The sequence below is a fragment of the Hydra viridissima genome, unplaced genomic scaffold, assembly GCF_058129835.1.
Source record: "Hydra viridissima isolate aposymbiotic clone 2 unplaced genomic scaffold, HvirCarnegie_v1 scaffold_1, whole genome shotgun sequence".
Taxonomy (NCBI): Eukaryota; Metazoa; Cnidaria; class Hydrozoa; order Anthoathecata; family Hydridae; genus Hydra; species Hydra viridissima.
This window is the reverse complement of record NW_028324300.1, coordinates 15222315-15241958: the sequence shown is the minus strand read 5'-3', so window position 1 is coordinate 15241958 and position 19644 is coordinate 15222315. Positions and strand designations below refer to the sequence as shown.

The 19644-nt window shown below is 29.1% G+C and overlaps 1 protein-coding gene across 3 annotated transcripts; it reads left to right on the top strand.

The window, feature by feature from the left end:
• The first annotated feature begins 431 nt into the window (after positions 1 to 431).
• Positions 432 to 15932, top strand: LOC145188144 (uncharacterized). Of its 3 annotated transcripts, XM_090101287.1 has the most exons (15): positions 432 to 709; positions 827 to 949; positions 1171 to 1352; positions 1561 to 1649; positions 2154 to 2201; positions 3377 to 3609; positions 9408 to 9492; positions 9970 to 10128; positions 10435 to 10573; positions 10962 to 11090; positions 11763 to 11872; positions 12532 to 12684; positions 12775 to 12834; positions 15386 to 15549; positions 15725 to 15932. In XM_090101287.1, exons 2-15 carry the CDS (start codon positions 882 to 884, stop codon positions 15777 to 15779), a joined length of 1674 nt encoding a protein of 557 aa, XP_089957413.1. In that variant the 5' UTR covers positions 432 to 709; positions 827 to 881; the 3' UTR covers positions 15780 to 15932. The 3 variants fall into 3 exon arrangements, 2 of the variants coding, with proteins under 2 accessions (XP_089957413.1, XP_089957418.1); XM_090101292.1 differs by lacking the exon at positions 10962 to 11090 and having other exon boundaries at positions 535 to 709; XR_016456666.1 differs by lacking the exons at positions 12532 to 12684; positions 12775 to 12834; positions 15386 to 15549; positions 15725 to 15932 and having other exon boundaries at positions 535 to 709; positions 10435 to 10649; positions 11763 to 11781.
• Positions 15933 to 19644: the final 3712 nt, after the last annotated feature.

Below are 19644 nucleotides of genomic sequence, written 5' to 3'. Positions count from 1 at the left end.
AGTACTACACCATTAACAAAAAAATCGTTATTTTAAAAGCAGTTTTATTTTTAAAAGGGATGATGAAAAACGTTCATAACTGTTAATTTCATTTCTTTTAAAAAAGTACTAGTTAATTATTAATCTAACGAAGCAGATATTTATTAATCTTAACGTACTGCGGTAAACGCGAGACGTTTTTATGGGTTCCTTTAAAAGTGTTATGATGATATTTAGATAAACACCGCAATTATAAACGTACGCTTTTTTCTTTCATTTAAGACTCACCAATTACTCTTTTTTGCAAACTTTTACTTTAAAAAGTTCAAGAAACTTTGATGGCACATTATAAGCTTTGGGACGTAATACCAAATTAATTCTAGAATTCATTTCGATTGTCCTTAAATTTGCGCTTAAGAATAACTTATGATCAGGACTTAAGAAGAACTTATGACCAGTCATATGAAAATCACAATGAATAAAACATGATGGCTTAAAATAAACTAAATATAAAGAAAGTTTATTTCTTTTAGCCAGTTAAATAAAATAGAAAAAGGGATTTAATTTGTTATCTTGGCGATATGATGTAATTTGATATCTTGACGAAACTACTTATCGTGATATTTGAACCCTTGGAGACAGAAAAAAAAAAAAAAAAAAAGGAAAATAATGTTATTACTTTATTACGTAGCTTGTAAAAGTATACCAATGCTGCTGCACCAGAAATCATGTATGTTTAATTATAGTTAGTTGTTTTCTGATATTTAAGTGCGTGCGCGCGCGTGTATGTGTGTACTAACTAAAAATTATAATAGTTTACTACTCTTCTTTTCTTTTTTTAATTTAGAGTTAATAAGTTAAAAAATATATTCAAATAAAAGCAATTCGATTGAAAAAGCAAAATGTCAGAGGAAAGCACTTGGGTTCTGTCTAAGAAAGTACCAGCAATACCTAATGCAGAACTGTTTCAGTATGTTTTTAAATGCACTTTTTTTCAGGCTTTGAATAATCTTAAACCATCAGGTCAGTCCCTTGCAAGTTATTGCTTTAAGTCTGTTTGCCCCGAATATTTTGTTTTCCCATAACATAAAACTATGTTGCGCACTTTTTTTAAACTATATTTTTAAAAACTTTTGTACTACTATATATTTATAGTATTATATAACTATTTAATTCTATTACAAAATTTAGAAGCAACTTCCCACTTCAATTTAATATAGAATCAGATTTGACTAACAATGATGTAAATCTGCTACAGCATGAGGTGCCATCGTGTGATATGAAAGAATGGAGTTCAACCTTGACTCTAACTCGTGTTACAGACTGCTCTGAGGATAACCCTGTTGCTTTAATAGTAGTTAATCCTCTTAAAGGTTATTTAACTTTTCCTTTTTATTTTAAGTTGATAAAGTTTTTACATCCTTTTCCTGAATTAAAACTATTTTTACTTCCCTTTCATGAATAAAAATGATTTACCTTGCGTTAGTATACAAGATAAATCATGCTGTTTTGTTATAAAAAAAAATAAAAAGTTAACACAATAATTTTTTGGTTAGATTATTTAATGGCGTAATTTTGTAGTATTTGATGATGTGATTTTGGAGCATGGCTTGCAAGAAAATGTTGACTGCAGATCTAGAACAGTTGACACAATTAGTTCATCAAATTTGGTAAATGATATTTCTTTGAATGTTTAAATATATTTTAGAATTCTAAAAATTTAGGCATTTAAAATAATTCATGTTCTATTTGTAAATCATTTTCTTTTATTTTGATTGAAAAAACATTTAAAATAATTTAAAATGAAATTTGTTAAGCCATTAAAGGGCTTAGCCATAATGAATACAATTGTTATTAACGAATAAGCAAACAATATTTTGAAGAATGGTTCAGCATCAGTTTAATTTTTTTTTTTACTAGCGAATAAGCAAACAATATTTTGAAGAATGGTTCAGCATCAGTTTAATTTTTTTTTTTACTAAAAAAAAAGAAGACCTGTATCTTCAATTTTTCTAAATTTTCATGTTTTCCACAAATCATTCTTGGATCATTGAAATGGTTAATTATAGATAAGTTTTCATAAAATCAGTTTCAAATTTCCACAATATTAAAAGAAATGTGACAAATGTGTGAACTTTCAGTTGTCTACTTACAAAATTTTTTTTTTTTTTAAGGAAAAAGTCAGTCAAAATGGTTTTAAGTTGGGTGACTCACAAGATGTGGTAAATACATTAAGTTTGTAAATAATCGTTTATATTTTTATTGTTATCAATAAAAAATAATTGGCTTTTGCTTGTTGAATTCTTCATCAGTAGCATTTAATACATTTTATAACAGTTAATAGAGAGTGAATGGCCAACAGTTGATAGAGAGTGAATGGCCAACAGTTAATAGGGAGTGAATGACCAACAGTTAATAGTGAATAGTGAAGAAAGCACCAAACTGTATTATCGTTGAAATATTTATTATTTTAACCCCATAGAACCTAATATATACATTATAAAATAAATTATCGAGTATTAAATTGCATTAATAAAATCATTTTATGATAAAAAACTTATCAACCCAATTCCACTGATCATCACATTGGAACTTTACTAGTGAAAGATATATTTTTTAGACTAAATTAATTTAATCTTGTTAAACTAAATTTTAACTGAAATATTGAACTATTAAAGATATTAAAATTCGTTATTGATTTTTATAAAAATTAACACAGCTTATTTTCTACGGGTCATATACCTGTCTATTAATTTGTGTGTTGTTTCTTAATCGCAATATAATTAGCAATTATAGAAGCAAAACCATTAAAAAGTTTAGGAATTTATACTGATCTTGAAATAACAAAAATAATTTTTCTTAGTATTTTACAAAGTATTTACTAATATCTGGATTCTTTTGAACAAATTTACAAAAGTTATGTATGATAAAATACCACTAAATCTGCTTAAATATATTTATGTGAGTAAATAGCAAGTCTGGACTCTTTATTATAGAAAGCAAGACTTTTCTCAAAAATTAATAATGAATTTTCAACAGTGTAAATTTATATCAACACATCGTAATTTTTTTGTTCTCTATTCTATATCATGAAAGCCTTAGACTTTGATTTAGATTCTTATTTATTCGTTTTTTATCTGTTAATTCATTAGCAATAACTCTTTTAGGCAAAAAACTGCTGTAGACTTTTCTATTCAGTTTTAATTATGCTTTTCTTGGTGTAAGAAAAGATTTCTTAATTTACCAAATGGAATCTCAATCTTGTTTAGATCTTATTAGATCATTAACACTTCATATATGAAACAATGCTCTATGAACTCTTTTTAAAGTAAATAAACATGGAAATATGGTTTTTTAGTTTGTGCTAATTTCTTACAATCAAAATATTTTTGATTAGGAAACAGTAAAGAATCAAATTGAGCAAGCTTTTAATAGATGTGCTCAGACATGTTGGGGTTGTAATTGCAAGTGCAAAGTTGTAAGAAACCGTGTGAGATTAAAAGCAGTTAATTCCAAAGAACCAGTAGAATTCAATGACAAGGAAGAAAATTTCTTAAGGAAAGTGCTTTTCAAGCATTCTGTAGACTGCACATTTTCTGAATGCAAAGTTCCTTTATGCCAAGAAATGAGGTAAGTTCTATTTAAACTTTATTTTCATTGTTTATTTTTAGGATTTGAGAGCCAAAAAAAACTGCCTGGCTCTAGCTCCCTATTTTTTAATAACAGATTCTTGCTCCTTTAAGATATTAAACACTTGTTGAAATCTCAAAAAATGTCTTAGGCACTAAACTTTCTTCTGCTCCTTGCACACAATAGTTTTGTTACATGCCAATGTATTACCAACTTAAAATGGAATAGAAGAAATAGAATAGAATTAAAAGACTTTGGCTGACAGTAAAGGCAAAAGATAAAATGCTTTAACTATTTAAATGTAAGCATATAAAAAATGAAACAAGACTGGAAAAGTTAGTATAGGATTTTATCATAACCTTCATACTTTTCATAGTTCTTACCCTCTGGCTACATTAGAGTTCAGAGCAAAAATATTTAAATGAATCTTAGATATTATTAGTAATTACTAGTTACTAAATAGTAACTAGTAAGTACTAATAGTAATAATATAGTAGTAATTACCAGTTAGTTAATAATATTATTAACTAACTGGACCTAATTCTAATAATTCCATTTATATATCAATCAAAAAGTAAATGCTTTTTCAAAACTCAAAAGTGGGCCAGAGACACCTTGTGTCTCTGGCCCACTTTTGAGTTTTGAAAAAGCATTTACTTTTTAAACTTTATTTTCATTGTTTAAAAGCATGTTTTATAAGTTAACTAAATCATCAATGATTGAAACAGCTAAAGAAGTAAAATAAGTGAAGAACTTGATAAAATAAAGTAGGAAGTCTGTTTTAAAAAAATCATTTTAGAAATTTTACGTTTTATTTTTATGTTGCATTAACAGATTTTAGTAATTTAAAGGTTTGTTTATTGAAGAGAAAATTGAATAAATCTTATAGAGAAGAAAAAAAACATACTACAAGCTTAAAATAAAAAAATCTTGAAAAAATATCAAAATTTTTTATCTAGTAGCTTTGTTTTCTTAATACTTAAAATCTTTTTTTACTTCATTAGAGGGAAATAAATGTTTTGTCTTGTTTGTAGTGGTAAATAAAAAATATTCTGTCATATTTGAGCAAACAATTATACATTAATTTCTCCTGATTTGCAGTTAACTGTAATTTTTTCAAGCAAGTGTCATGTAATGCATTTTCAAAACATAATATAAAAATACAACACTAAACAACATTTTGTAACTTTTAAGGTTTTGCAGATATTTTAATGTGCAATTCTTATAAAATTCTTTTTCAATAATTAATGATAATGACAATAATTGTAAGTTTAAAAACACATTTTATGTTTCACAACAAATAAAACAATCATTCTGATACTTAAGTCTTATGTTGCATCCTTTCTCTCAGTTTTCATTTACCATTCAACAGATATCTTTACATAGGATCCAGATAAATACCAGCAATCAGTATTTCATTTTTCTCTTAATTTTGCTTTTCCCTTTTGAATTGTAATCCTAATACCTTCAGCTTATAATGTCATCTGTTTCTTCATTAAAAATACTCTTTGCAAGACTGAATAAATAGGTGAGAAACTAAAAATCAAAATAGACTCTTTGACATTTATAAAATTTGTTCTTTTTGAATGTTAACTTTTTAAAGCTCAAATTGAATAGAAAAACTTTTAAGACACATTCAAAAAAAGATTTTTATCACTATCATTAACTATTAAACAAGAAATAGTGAAGACCCTTCCAATCCTTAAAAAAATGCCCATGAGCTAATCTTCACTTTTTAGGTTGAGGTTTTGTGTTTAGAGTCCTCTGGTGATTGCCTTGCAGACTTGTCCACCCTCCTCTATAAAAAACCCTGTAGAACATTGTCATAGAATTTCCCTCTGCTTTGTAGTGTAGACCAAACTTGAATCTGTTTACTTAAAGAAGAAGTATAGAAGAGCCTTCCATTCCTTGAAAAACTACCCAGGAGTTAAATCTTCATTTTGAACTTTCTTTGTAACAATATATGGTTGGTATAGCAAAGTTCTCAGATTTTCCACTTAGCCCCACACCATTTGAGATAACATAACTTGTGTTTTTGTCATATCAATTAAAGCTGATGTTAGCTCTTATAAGTGTTCCATCATCTGACATGTACTACCCCACCTAATAGCTTGATCTTAAAAGTACTACTTTTCAACTTGTATTTTTTTATTTCCTAAATGTGGGGTTTTCTTGTAGCTGCTAAAGCTTGCTTAATCTTACTGATAAGATTAGTTGCGTTTCTTTTTGCTAATCCATCCGAAATGGCAAGCTCTAATGTATACACTCCACAATGCTTGTAATAGACTTTTGAGATTTCATTTCAAGTATCATTTCATTTAAACCAAGTTCTTCTTTTTCAGGCTCCACTTCTTCTGAAGCTCCTTTATTTACATTAACATTTTTCAAATCACTTTTTCCAGTTTCCTCTTGCTCATATTTAGACATATTTAAATGCTCATATTTAAATGTGTTTTTCATATTTGATTTTTTCTGCATCAATAAATCTGATATTTGCCATAAAGAAATTTGTTCTCATATGTCTGCATCTATCCATTTTAGAAAAAAGTCCTTTTAAATTGTTTTTAACAGATAATTTTTCTTCAGCTTTTTGCATTACTTAGCATCAAATATTGTTACTATGCAACTTAACTTTTAAACTTTTTACCATTTTACCATTTTACTTTGTAAGCCTTACATATCTGACTCACAAAAGACAGAAAAAGAAAAATAATTTTTTACTAACTCAATATTTTTCTTAAACTGAACTAGTGCCATGGAAATAGTTACTTTATTGCTATTAAGAAATTTCTAGTGTTGTTATCAACTTCAACTAAATCAACTAAAAGTCGACTAGTTGAAAGTCAAAATCAGTCAACTTTGAAAAATGGAATAGTGGATTTAATTGACTATGGATCTCCTACTAATTGGCTAAAAGTCGATTAAGTTGGGTAATCATCCTAATATCTTTATATCAATTTTTTCACTTGATTTAATTTTATCAATCTTTAATATTGCTATGATGCTGACCAATTAGTAAAGAGATATCCTAATAAGTGTTTTATCTTGTAAATATCAATTATTTATAAAGATTGAGCCATGCGTAAGAATATCATTCATATTTGGTTTTTTTAATTTAACCAAATCATCTGAACATTGAATTTAATTAGCTGTATCACATAAACTTAACTCTTAGCATACTGTATGTACTTGCACTTCATTAATGTTTCCTTTTTCTCATTATAGTAACTAGTTGATGCTTTTGAAAACAAAATGTTAAGTTATGTGTTATGGTACTCAGTTAAGAATGCAAAAAGGTTTATGAATCTGCCACCCCAAAAAAAGTTTAGCTGCCCCATCTGCACCCACCTATCTACGCCACTATTTTTTATTAAATTTTTTGCTTTAATTGTTTTGAAAAATGATATAAAGTGCCAATCTGTGTTTTTTTTTCTTTATTTTGTTTATTTGATTTTAATTCATCTAATAGATTAGATGAATATTAAAAGGCTAGATGAAAAATCTAATAAATTAGATGAAAAATCTAATAGATTAGATGAATTAAAACCGAACAAAGAAAATGCTCTTCATAGAATCTAAAAAAGAACTTGTCAAGCAACATTAAAGTATATGATTATAATAAAAATTTTATTCAAATATTTTGACTAAATCAACTTTTAGTCAACTTAGTCAATTTTAAAAATGTATTAGTTGATTTTGGTTGACTTTGAAAAATACATTAATCGATTTAGTCCACAGTCGAATAATTTCAAAGTCATAACAACACTAGAAATTTCCTAATTTAATTTGGCATTCTTGGCTTGTTGATGGTGAGATACTAACAGAGGTAGATTTATTTTTTTCATTTTCCTCCTTTTCATTTTTGTCCATTTCAATATACACTGCAGGAAGTGCTAGTTCAAATTGCATGTGCTTGTTGAATTATTTGTTTTAACTGTTGATTTTTTAATTGTTTGTTTATATCTCACAATATTTCCTTTGATATCTGTTTTTTCATAATGCAAATATAATGTCGACCGTCTTAAAAATTCATTGAACAAGTCAGGCCTAGGCATGTTTGAGAAATATATTTAATCATTTTTGCCAAATTTTTTAAGGCATTAACTAATATTAAGATTACTAAGCATTTTTTATTTAAATTTCTGAAAAGAAGTTGACTAAAGTTTAATAAGCTTATTAAATTTTAAAATTTATTGTTTAACTTGATATTTTTTCCACCCCCAAAGTCCCTACAGCATGTAAGCTACTGTTATATAGCTATACACTACCGTGCAAAAGTGTGCACGAGTTAAAGAAAAAGTACCATATTATGCTTCTAATGACATAAAATCAAGTTTTTTATAAACTTCAATTAAATTTAAATAAAATAACTATTTTTAAAATATGAAAAAGATAAGAGTTTTTATTTTAAGGGTTTTTTTTTTTTTATCAAAATGACTACCTTTTGCTATAATTATAGCTTTGCATATTTTTGGCATTTTACAACAAGTTTTTGAAGTTTTTCTATTTGAAGATTGTTCCATACAGTTTGTAAACATTGTCATATATAGAATTCACTTGATGGTTACATCATTTTTACTTGACGATCGACCTCATCCCATAGAAGTTTAATTGAATTGAGTTGGCCACTCCATTATTCTCAGCACTCCATCATCCTTGTATAACTACAAATATCCTTGACATAGCTTAGACGAATGTTTTGAATCATTGTCTTGCCTAAAGAAGAAACCGTGACCAATTAAATCGATACCTGAGGGAATTGCACTTTATACAATTATTTGATGATGTTGTTCCTTTTTTCATTATTCCATTGATTTTGACTGATGTACAAACACCATGATAGCTGAAACATCCCCAAATCATGACTGAGCTACTGCCATGTTTCACTGTTGGTAAAATACATTTGGGCTTGTAACGTTTACCTGGTTGTCTACAAACAAGTTTTCATTGCTTATATACAAAAACTTCAAATTTGGACTCATCAGTTCAAAACACCAATTTGCATGTATCTGTTGTCTAATTTTCATATTTTGTAGCAAAAACTAAACGGCTTTTTTTATTTACTGAACGAAGGAGAGGTTATTTTGCAGCAATTCTTCCAAATCGACCTTTTTTTAGCTATATCAGTTTCACTGTTGTAACTGAGAACAACAGAGAAAAAAAAACAATAAATGTGTAAACTGCACTCAGGGTTCCAATTACACCACATTACTTTTACTATCTGTGGTAAGATTTCTATGGTATTAAGTAAAATTTTATGTTACAGCAGTTTTAACATAGTGATCCTTACCACTGTAGTTAAGTTTAACTTTAACAAATCCACTTTGGCTTTACATCAGAGAAAAGATTTGAGTTTTTTATAATGTCAGGAAAAATTACATACATATTGGAGAAATGTCAAATTTAGTTACCAGAAAGAGGTTGCACCAAATTTTTTTTTTTACAATCATTCTTTCTCATATAAGCAATAATTTTTTGTTAAATTGTGATTTGTACTTGCAGTTAAACTTGAATTTTTTTTCTGAATTACCTTTTCTTATTTAAATTTGTTAGCAAGAAACCAATGTTTCAAGTTCACTTTTTTTGCTTAATTGACATTTTCCCACAGTTCTTTTGTTCAGTTTTAATATTTAGAAGTTTTATTTTGATGAAGATATTAAAGGTGGAACTGGTTTTGTTTTTAAAATGCAATTTTTTCCTTTTTTAAGTTATTTTAAATTCATGCAGCAAATACCAAAAGTAAAACATCTTGATACTGAGTGAAATTAAATGCCCAAACTTTGTGATAATATTTTCAGGCATCATCTTAAAGAAGAGTTTCTAGTGAATCCCAATGAGGAGCCAGTGTTTCCTGTTGATGACCAATATCATGTAAAATTCTCTGTAAGTTTTTTCTTTGTTAAATGTTTGATGATGATGATGATGATGATGATGATGATGATGATGATGATGATGATGATGATGATGATGATGATGATGATGATGATGATGATGATGATGATGATGATGATGATGATGATGATGATGATGATGATGATGATGATGATGATGATGATGATGATGATGATGATGATGATGATGATGATGATGATGATGATGATGATGATGATGATGATTGATGATGATTGGCAATGATTGATGATGATTGGCAATGATTAACAATGATTGACGATGATTGATGATGATTGATGATGGACTTTGGGGAAATTTAACATCTAATATATTAAGCAATTTTCTAAAAGTAATAACAAAAGTTTGTTCTCTTAAATTTTTGTTCTTTTGTTGTATTTTGTTTTTGTTCTTTTGATTTTAAACAAAATTTGTTATTTTTCATATCAATTGTTACAATTGTTATTTTAGGCTTTAAAAACATTTGTTGTAAACTCCACTGTTCAAATGAATAGTGATTTAGTCTGTGTCCACCAAATATTAATTAACAAAGGGCATTTTGGAGCTGTGTATGGTTGCTGGCTTTTGGGTAATAAGGATAGGGGAGAAGCACGAATGGCTGTTAAAAAGGTGATTCTTAAAAAATGATATATTTTTAATGAGTTAAAAGATAAAATGTAGTTGAAAAAAGTCTATTGGTTGTAAACCTCACCGAAGTTTTGTACAACTTCTTAATTTTACAAATTATTTACTTTTAGGGTAAAATATACATTACTATAACTTTACTAATGGTAAAAATGTTAAAAAAATAATGTTAAAACTTTTAAAATCTTAACAATGGCAAAATATTTAGAGTTTCTTCATTATCAATATTATACTTACATATCAATACATTATATCAATAGCATACTTAAAGCTTCATTTTTTTTTTTAAAGGTGACTGATAAAAAGTCCATAAATGCGACAAATAATTCCATGAGCTTACTCTCAAAACTTGGTGAATCTACAAACATTGCAATACCATTACTGGTTTTACAGTCTCCAAGGGTTTGCTATCAAGTGATGGTCCTTGGAGGTAGATTTATTTAATCAATGTTTGCAAGTAAATTAACAAATTGAATTATGTGCATAACAGATGTGCTCTATGCCATGTAAGCATTGGGAGGCTTGAAATTGTTTTTAAATTTTGTTTTGTTTATGCATTGATTTATTTACAATATATAGTTTTAGACAAACTAACAGTCTTTATTGTTTCTTGTTGTATGGTTTATACATTTACATTTTGTTTATTTATGTGTGTGTGTATATATATATATATATATATATATATATATATATATATATATATATATATATATATATATATATATATATATATATATATATATATATATATATATATATATATATATATAATTTTTTTAAGGTTCTTGTAATTAAAGTTGATTTAAATTGTGTTTTAGACATGGATCTAAAATTTTTAGTCAAAAATGGACCATTGTCAGATAACTTAATTGCTCATTTGTTACATGGTGTTCTGACTGGCGTTTGGTATTTACACTGTAGAAATTATGTGCACTGCGATCTGAAATGTATATAAAAACTTAATTTCTTATTAATTAAGTTTTTTGTAGTTTTCTTGTAGCAAGTACAATGTTTCAATGCTATATTTTCTCTTCTCCTTAAAAAACCCTCACTACAAAAAGTTTGCCTTCAATTTATACTTTACAATTAAACTCAAATAAGCTCATAAAATAAACTGCTAAAACTATATTTACATATTTACAATATTTCAAGGAAAAGACGTCAATCAAATCCGCTTTGCGTAGTTTCTTCCACACAATTTAATTAAATTTTTTAGTTAAACTTCAACATAAAATCATAAATAAGCATTTCAGTTAAACAAATTTGATCTTTATAAACAATCAATACTTAGAAATCGGCATCATGTCCTTCAACTTTGACCTTCAACTAGAAATGTTGAACTTGAATGTCAAAAATACTAACAGTAGAAAAAACTTCTCACAAACTTTCTCATCAAACTTTGTGATCTTATTATATTATTAAAAGTTAATAATAATAAAAGATTGTTAAAAGTTAATAACTTTTTACAATCTTTTGGTTTTTATTTTTATTGCAACTTTCTCATCAAACTTTGTGATCTTATTATATTATTAAAAGTTAATAATAATAAAAGATTGTTAAAAGTTAATAACTTTTTACAATCTTTTGGTTTTTATTTTTATTGCAACTTCTTTTTTAAGTGGCAAACATTCTTGTCAAAGATTACAATGCAGTGATATGTGACATTGATTTTGTCAAGGAAGAAGATGCAAAGTGTGTTGCTGGAACTCCAGAGTTTGCTGCACCAGAGGTTTGTTTTTAGGGGTGTCTTTTCATTTATTGGATTGCATTAAAATACTGTTACTCATGTGTGTTTGCTACACCAGATTTTTTTTATCATTTTCTTTCTTTTTTGTTTTTTGATGCAAATGTCTGTATATTGTTTGTAACATCTTGAAAAAATATATAATACATAGTAAAATTTTTCTAACTTAAGTAACAGTTAGATTCAACCTTCAAAGTCCATAATGGCCTAAACAGGATTTTAAAATTGAATATGTAATATATTCAATTTTTTAGTTTGCAGATTCTTTCCAAAAATGTTAAATTTATGTTATAGGAACAATATATGTATGTATGTATGTATGTATGTATGTATGTATGTATGTATGTATGTATGTATGTATGTATGTATGTATGTATGTATGTATGTATGTATGTATGTATGTATGTATGTATGTATGTATGTATGTATATAATATAATATAATATAATATAATATAATATAATATAATATAATATAATAAATATAATATAATATAATATATATTTATATAGTTATTGATATGAAAAATATTTCTACCAAAATTTTCTTCCTTTAACAAATTTTAGTTATTTGGTGATTTTTTATTTTGATTTATGAAACAAAACTTTTCTGACAATAAATTCATCTGCTTTTTACTTTTTCAGGTGTGGGATGGCATGGCAAGAAAACCTCTAGACATACATTGCATTGGTATTGTTTTAGGATCTTTGACTGGAAGCGATACATCTGTGTCCTTTGATAAAAATGACTCTAAAGAAGTTAAGCAAGCCAAAGTAATGAAGAGAAATAAAAAAGTGGTAAATAATATTTTCTTAAAGTGAATGTTGTAATAATCATTGGTGATAACCTCTTCTGCTTTACTATTTCTTTTGTTTACTTAAAAATAGTATCAAGTGTTAAACGGAAAGTGTAACAAATTTGCTGAAGTATTTCGTGAATGTACAAAGGTATGGCATTATGGTTTGTAGGACTTTAATGAATGATAAATTAAATTTTTTTTGGTAAAACAAAAACTTAGTTTGAAAACGCTCTCTGAGAAAAATGTCTTATTTCTTATCAGTGAGCAAAGCAAAATCAGCATAATTCATTTGTTATCATTTAACTATTTTTAATACTGGCCTGTGTCAAAAATGTTTCTAGAGGTTTCTTAAGTGGTTCTTACTGAAATTTTTCTTCTAAGTCCAAATCAAGCATTCATATTGCTCAATCAGGTCAAGTTTTTTAACTTCAGATTGAGCTCTCTAGATGGTCTTACTAGAGAGCTCAATGTCCATCTGACCCCAAATGCGAGTGGTTGTGTAGTGCTTGCTTGTCTCCATGTTACTAGCAAAGCAATGTAATTCCATTAGTAAAGTCCCTTTACCATGCATTGCATATTTCATAATAAAGTTGGGCAATCAAGACAAGCTTTGTCCCACATTTGTTGTAAAGCCTATGTCATAGCCTTTAAGGTGCTGGAGTGAGGGCAAAACAAACTGTCATTTGGTGATGGAGAGAAAGCAAGGATCATGTTATAGACTTCTATTTTTGCATGACCAAAACTTCAAGGTATGATTATAATTGCTTATAAAAATACAGTTCTTGATAAATCAAAACATTTAAATAATCTTTTGGTAGCCTATTGTGTATAAAATTTTTGATTTTCTATGTTTAAAAACTGTGTTAAAACTGTTGAAAGGGGTTCTTACTGAGGTCGGTTGTGTTAAAAATATGTTGTCTATCCTGATATTTTTTCTGCCATTAAACCACTACCATTTTGTCCAGGAGTTCCAGTTCCTTCTCCTCCTGAAAAAACTGAGCTAGAAGAGGACCTGGAAGGTATAGAAGTGGAGGACATGATAGTTTTTTGCAGTTGATTCTTCTAGCTCTTTTGTATATTGCAATGGTGTAAGAATGCTTAATTGAGGCACTTGACATTCTCTATCAACCAAGCGAATGGAGGCTCTTTATTGATTCTTCCTAAATGCAGTACTCTTACATATTAGCATTAAAATGGTACCTGTACCTGTACCATTCTTAGATATTAGCAATAAAATGATACCTGTACAAGAATATGAAAGTATTGGTTAATGCAATCACATACTCCAACCACATATGGCTATTATGTGGTTACCTCTAGGTAAAACACATTTCATGAGCTTTCTTATCTTACAAAACTTTTCTTTGAAAAAATTTTCGCCATCCATAGGTAATTCTTTACAAATGAAGTAGTATTCCTATTGCCACAGTTTTTTTGAATGCTGCACACTATATAAAAATTGTCAAATAATTCAAGGATTGTTTTTTCCAAATACCAATGGCAGAAGGATATAAAACATCAGTTTCTCCCTTCCCCTAATAAACTAGGTCAAAATTGTCTATACTAAAAATTAACATTCTTAGAAACTGTGCAAGTCAAAGTGCAACCATATAGACAGTTTGCTAAATTTAATGTATTTATGAATGAATCTTATCAGTTTGTGCGCCTTCTACTTGGGATGCATGAGGGTTACACATTATGTCCTTGTTTCTGGTGCCTATGGGCAGATAGTGGTCACTATTAACAGAAAGACTGGTCATATTGAGGGGCATTCAAAATTGGCAGCTACGTAATAAATTGATATCTATTCCCTTTGGAAAATGTTTATCTTCTCTCCATGTAAAACTTGGCCTGATGAAGAACTTTGTAAAAACACTGAATAAAGAAGGCTAGGTTTTTAGGTATCTACTGAAAAAGTTCCCACAAATCAACAATGCCAACCTGCTTGTTGGCAATTTCACAGACGTCAAATAAGAACTCTGTTAAAAAACAAAAATTTTGACATCTAAATTTAAGTCATTGAACAAGATGCAAGGTGGGCGTTTTGTATATTAATTAGCAGTTATCTTGGGAATAACAGAAGCTCAGAATATGTCTCACATGTAAATGAGTTGTAAAAAGCTTCCAAACACTGGGTGCGCATTTCAATAAATATGCATTTTCTCCAGTCATTTAACTATTTTCTGGAAAACTAGCTGTGGAGGTTATAGCAAGGAAGAAGGGGAAAGATTTCACCAAGACGTAAAAGTGATGGAGATCAGATATGAAGGAATGCTGGGACATCAATATGTTAGCTGATTATTGTTGGTGCGTTAAACGCGACAAACTAAAATAGCTTCACAAGTGGAAGTCATCAAGGACTTCATTCCTTAGAAAATTGTTTTTTTTTTAAGTTGTTTGTAAGTTTTAAGTCAAAAAAAAAAAGTTAAACTGAGTCATAATTTTTTTTACAGTTTAAAAATTACAATGTGTTAAATAACTTTGATTATAATGATGCTCTTCAAAAAATAACGATATATATATATAATAAATATCAAAAATCTGACCTGATTGAGCAAAATAAATGGTATATTCGGATTTAGGAGGTCGATTTCGTGTGGGATTACCTAAGAAACCCACAAACAATGAATTTTTTTTAAACGCAGGCCAGTGTAACTGATCGGTTGCAAATATCAAGCGTTAAACGCTTTTTGTTTTAGGAAAATCCTTCAGATAGACCTTTCATTAAAGATCTATGTGCAAATCCTTTGTTTAAAGTTAAAATTGAAACAGTTTCGCATGAGATCGATCAAATTCTTTTAAAAAGAGAAGCTACAGAAAATGATCCCAAAGACGATCTTCCAAAAAAAATAGTTAAAAAATTGTGAGTTAGTTTTTTTTTGTTGTTAAAATTCTAAGTTTTCAAACTCGATTTCTTATTATTCAGATTCTGTCTTTGGTATTGTAGAAGGTTTTTACTTGTTCAATTTTTAATGCAATTTTTAATTTTTTGCTGTTTTTTAAATGATTTTTCTGTTTTTTTTGTTTGTTTGTTTCAGTGTAAATCAGGCTTTGGAGAAACTCCCCAAATGTTTCAGTGATGGAGCGAGATGATTATTTTATCATTTTGAATTTCATGATAATAATATATATAGTTCATGATATAATTTGTACTTTTTGATGAAGTTCTTTTTATCATTTTTTTGCAGCAATTACTTAGTTGTAATTGTAAATCTTTTCTCCCATGAAAACTCTGTTCAACGAAAATTTCGCATTTAATTTATATTTGTACACTTTTCATTAGTAATATTTAAAAAATTTGTATTATATTTATAATGTATATTTACAATGTATATTTATAATGTATATTATTACTTCAAATATCATCACAAAAAAAACCGCTCAAACGAATTTAAAAGATTTCTAGTTAAAAGATAAATCACTAATGTCTAATAACTGATAAGAGTTAGTTGTTATCATCATAGATATCAAATAGAAATTGTAAACAGTTTTTCTGTTTTAGATGTTTAAACCCAATCCACTGACAAGCTTTAAATAAACATATAGAATATTATTTTTTACTATGTATTAATGATTATGTATAACATATACAATACTGCAATACTAATGAGGCTGCTAATGTATAAATGCAAAAAGAAGGAAGAATGCTGCTTTTCAAAAATTTAAAGTTAATTAGAGTTTCTTTTATTGTATACGCTGGTTTCGAATCAATCCTAAAGCCTATTGATGAGTCAGCCAAATCCAGTGAAAACGTATACAAAACAGTATCAAAAGCATCTACCTTCTAGCTTTTGTTATTGCATGAAGTGTCTATTCTAAAAGGCCTGTTGCTTACACTTCAGCAACTGAATAAGATGTCGCACAGAAGTTTGACAAAATGTTAACCTATCAGAATCTCAGCGGATATGGCAGCCATCTTTTCATAAAGAAACTCGGTGAAAGAAAAGGTGATATCAAATGCACACCTAAAAAAGATGAAAAATTATGTTTACCGATAGTTCTAGGTTCATGTTAAATAGTTTGGCTAGTCTAGATTAAAGTCTTGATAAAAAAAAGTTTTATGAATGCTATAAGTTTCTTCTCAGATAAATACGATGTCCAAGGGTGTAAGCAACTACTTTTACAGAAAGGAGCGTATCCGTATGAATATGTGACAATTATCGAGAGATAAAATGATGCTGAACCACCTCCAAAAGATGCATCCTACTCAACACTAAACGGTGAGCATATTTGTGATGAAGATTACACTAAGGGGAAAAAAGTGTGAAAACTGTTCGTAATGAAAACTTCTAGAGACTACCATAATCCTTACAATCAACTCGATGTCTTTGTCTCGATGTCTTAGTCTCGACTGACGTTTATGAAAGTTTCAGTGATGTATTTATGAAAACATGCACTTTGGATCCTGCATGGTGTAACGTTTCTCCTGGACTGTCTTGAGATGCTGCTCTTAAAATAAATAAGTATTCTTTGAAATATTTAGAAGAGATAAAATCATAAAAAATGTATACGCCCCCTTCCAGCTTTTACTATAAAATCGTAACCCAAAGGAGTTTGTCACGTAGAGCGTTAAATAAGAACTTGCACCTTGAAGTCTGTTTTTAAAAATGTGAACATGTGCGCACGAGGAAAAATATTAAGATAAATATTACTTTTTGTTAAGCTGTACTACTTACAGATCCTGGCAATTACTCGTGTTTGAAGAGATTAGAGGTGGAATATAAGTGGTGTCTAAAAGATGCAAACGCTAGTAATAAGTAATTGGCTGATAAATTTAACAAAGATAAACCACAAATGTTTGTTACATATGTAGATTGAAATAGTCTTTCTTCATGAGGAATGAGTGATCTTTAACCTACTCAAGTATTCAAACGGATGAGAAAAGATGAACTTAATTGATGGCGGAAATATGCTTGGGTTCTAGAAGTTGGCCTGGAATATCCAAATGAACAGCATGACGTGCATTGTGATTATCCCTAAGCCCCTGAGTGAAAGCAATTACATTCAAAAAGCTAAATACCTAAGTTGTATAATAAATCTATATGCGTTCTTCATCATGCTATTTTAAAACAATACGTAAGTATGGGCATAACAGCCGATAGAAATTTCGGGCCCTGGGTAAGTTTTCTTAACTGGCCCTCATTATGATCACTTATATACCCCGGACCACTAGAAGCGTGCTCTGGTCATTGAAAATTAAAAATTTTATTCTTCTAGTTTAACTCAGGATTTACAAAGTCCATTGCCTTATAGTTGTGAAATTTTTCTCACTCATGATACTGCTGCCGCCAATGTGAAGGCTTTTTCAAAAAACTCATCATCAATCTCATTAGTTTCCTGTGTCAACCATCGGTTAAATCTGGTCTGCTTGGCTGGACTTAAAGCCAGTCCTTGGTTCGAAAAAGCAAAAGCGTTTTCCTCTTTACTTCGAAACTCATCCAAGATTGCAGGTAAAATGGAGGCCACTGCAGCGCACTTGAAACAAAAAAATTTGTTTAAAGGACCACTCCATAAAATTCAAAGCTTTGTCAAGACACGCTGGAATAGTATGGTTTTTTTGCTTGAAGTCAATTTTAGGTGCGAAGCCTATTCTTCTTTATATACAAAGAAAAGGAAAGAAAAATGAATTCCCTGACAAGCAGAATACCTGGTGGAGAGAAATTCCTGATAAATCCATTTTTGAAATCTGGCAGAAAGTTTTGCCCTTGACGAAAAGGCTTAATGACGCAATCAACACCTTGTCTGTTGAAGACAAGCCATCAATTCATGAAGTCATTCCCGAAACTTGTACAAAATCTTCTCTGAAAGCATGACAGAAGAAAACACAGAAGATGTGAAGAACTACTGTGCAGCTGTTTTGTCCAAGCTTGAAGAAAAGTTTAAGAATCATGGCTGTGATGAGAAAACTTTTGCTGAAGCCAATTTTTTAGATCCACGTTACCGTGGTGTGACTCTACGTCGATTCTCCCCGGCATTATTCGAAAAGGTCAAACGAGCAATTATCAATGAAATTTCTTCCTACGAAGAATGGACCTATGCAACACGCTCAGAGGTTTTTGAGGAGTTTTCCCGTGAAAACGATCCCCTTTATGAAGCCTGCAGAGATGAAGAAAAAGCAACAGACCCAATGGTTGGAGCTGAAGAGAAACCTCCTATTTTAGTGGAGTGGGAAGCTTTTTCAAAAGTCAAAGTGCCAAAAGATGCTGATGTCCTTTGCTGGTGGAAACAAAATGAATTTCGATTTCCACTTTTGTCTACAGCTGCTCGTGGTGTGCTCTCCGTCCCAGCATCTTCTGCAGCATCAGAACGAGTTTTCTCAGAAGCAGAAAATATTGTAACTCCACTACGAAGTCGTTTGGATGTGGCTCGTCTGGTGTATATACATCACAACAGCAGCAAAGTCATAATTCAGTGGGATTTACAACTTGAATCAGGTAAATGCAGTTTGTTAGAGGGTTTGTTGGTTACTGCAACAAATTTATCTTTTTAATTCTTTTAATTTGATTTTTGATTTTACTTTAATTTGAAAAATTTAAATTAAAAAAATTTTATTAAAAATTTTTAAAAAAATTATAAAACTGCCAAAAGGTTTATTTAAAAAGTGACATTTTATTTTTCATGCAAATTTTTAATTTAACTGACTAAAACTGTTAGGAAATATCCTAATCATATTTTAAAAATTATATTTTGATACAAAGTATCAAGAAGAGTAAAAATGCTGAAACAATGTTATTCAGGTCAACTTGAAGATCCATCTAAGTCTGATCAGCATCAATGAGCAGCCAGCTCTGGAGATTTAGACTCTTCAATGAACAGTTCCATGCATGCTGCCTCCTCGAGTAAAACCTCAACTCCAGTTAAGCGCAATGCATCTCATAGCCAATTTGAAAAAATTGATTCAGAAGATGATGAAGATCAACTTAATCAGGTCTCCAGTGGTTCAAATCAGAGTTTTGGT

What these genes read in the sequence shown, in the direction of transcription:
- LOC145188144 (XM_090101287.1), top strand. Translation starts at nt 882, where the DNA reads ATGTCAGAGGAAAGCACTTGGGTTCTGTCTAAGAAAGTACCAGCAATA. An exon ending in CAGAGTTTGCTGCACCAGAG is followed by an intron (nt 11,873 to 12,531) that starts GTTTGTTTTTAG and finishes TTACTTTTTCAG; the next exon opens with GTGTGGGATGGCATGGCAAG. An exon ending in TATTTCGTGAATGTACAAAG is followed by an intron (nt 12,835 to 15,385) that starts GTATGGCATTAT and finishes TTTTTGTTTTAG; the next exon opens with GAAAATCCTTCAGATAGACC.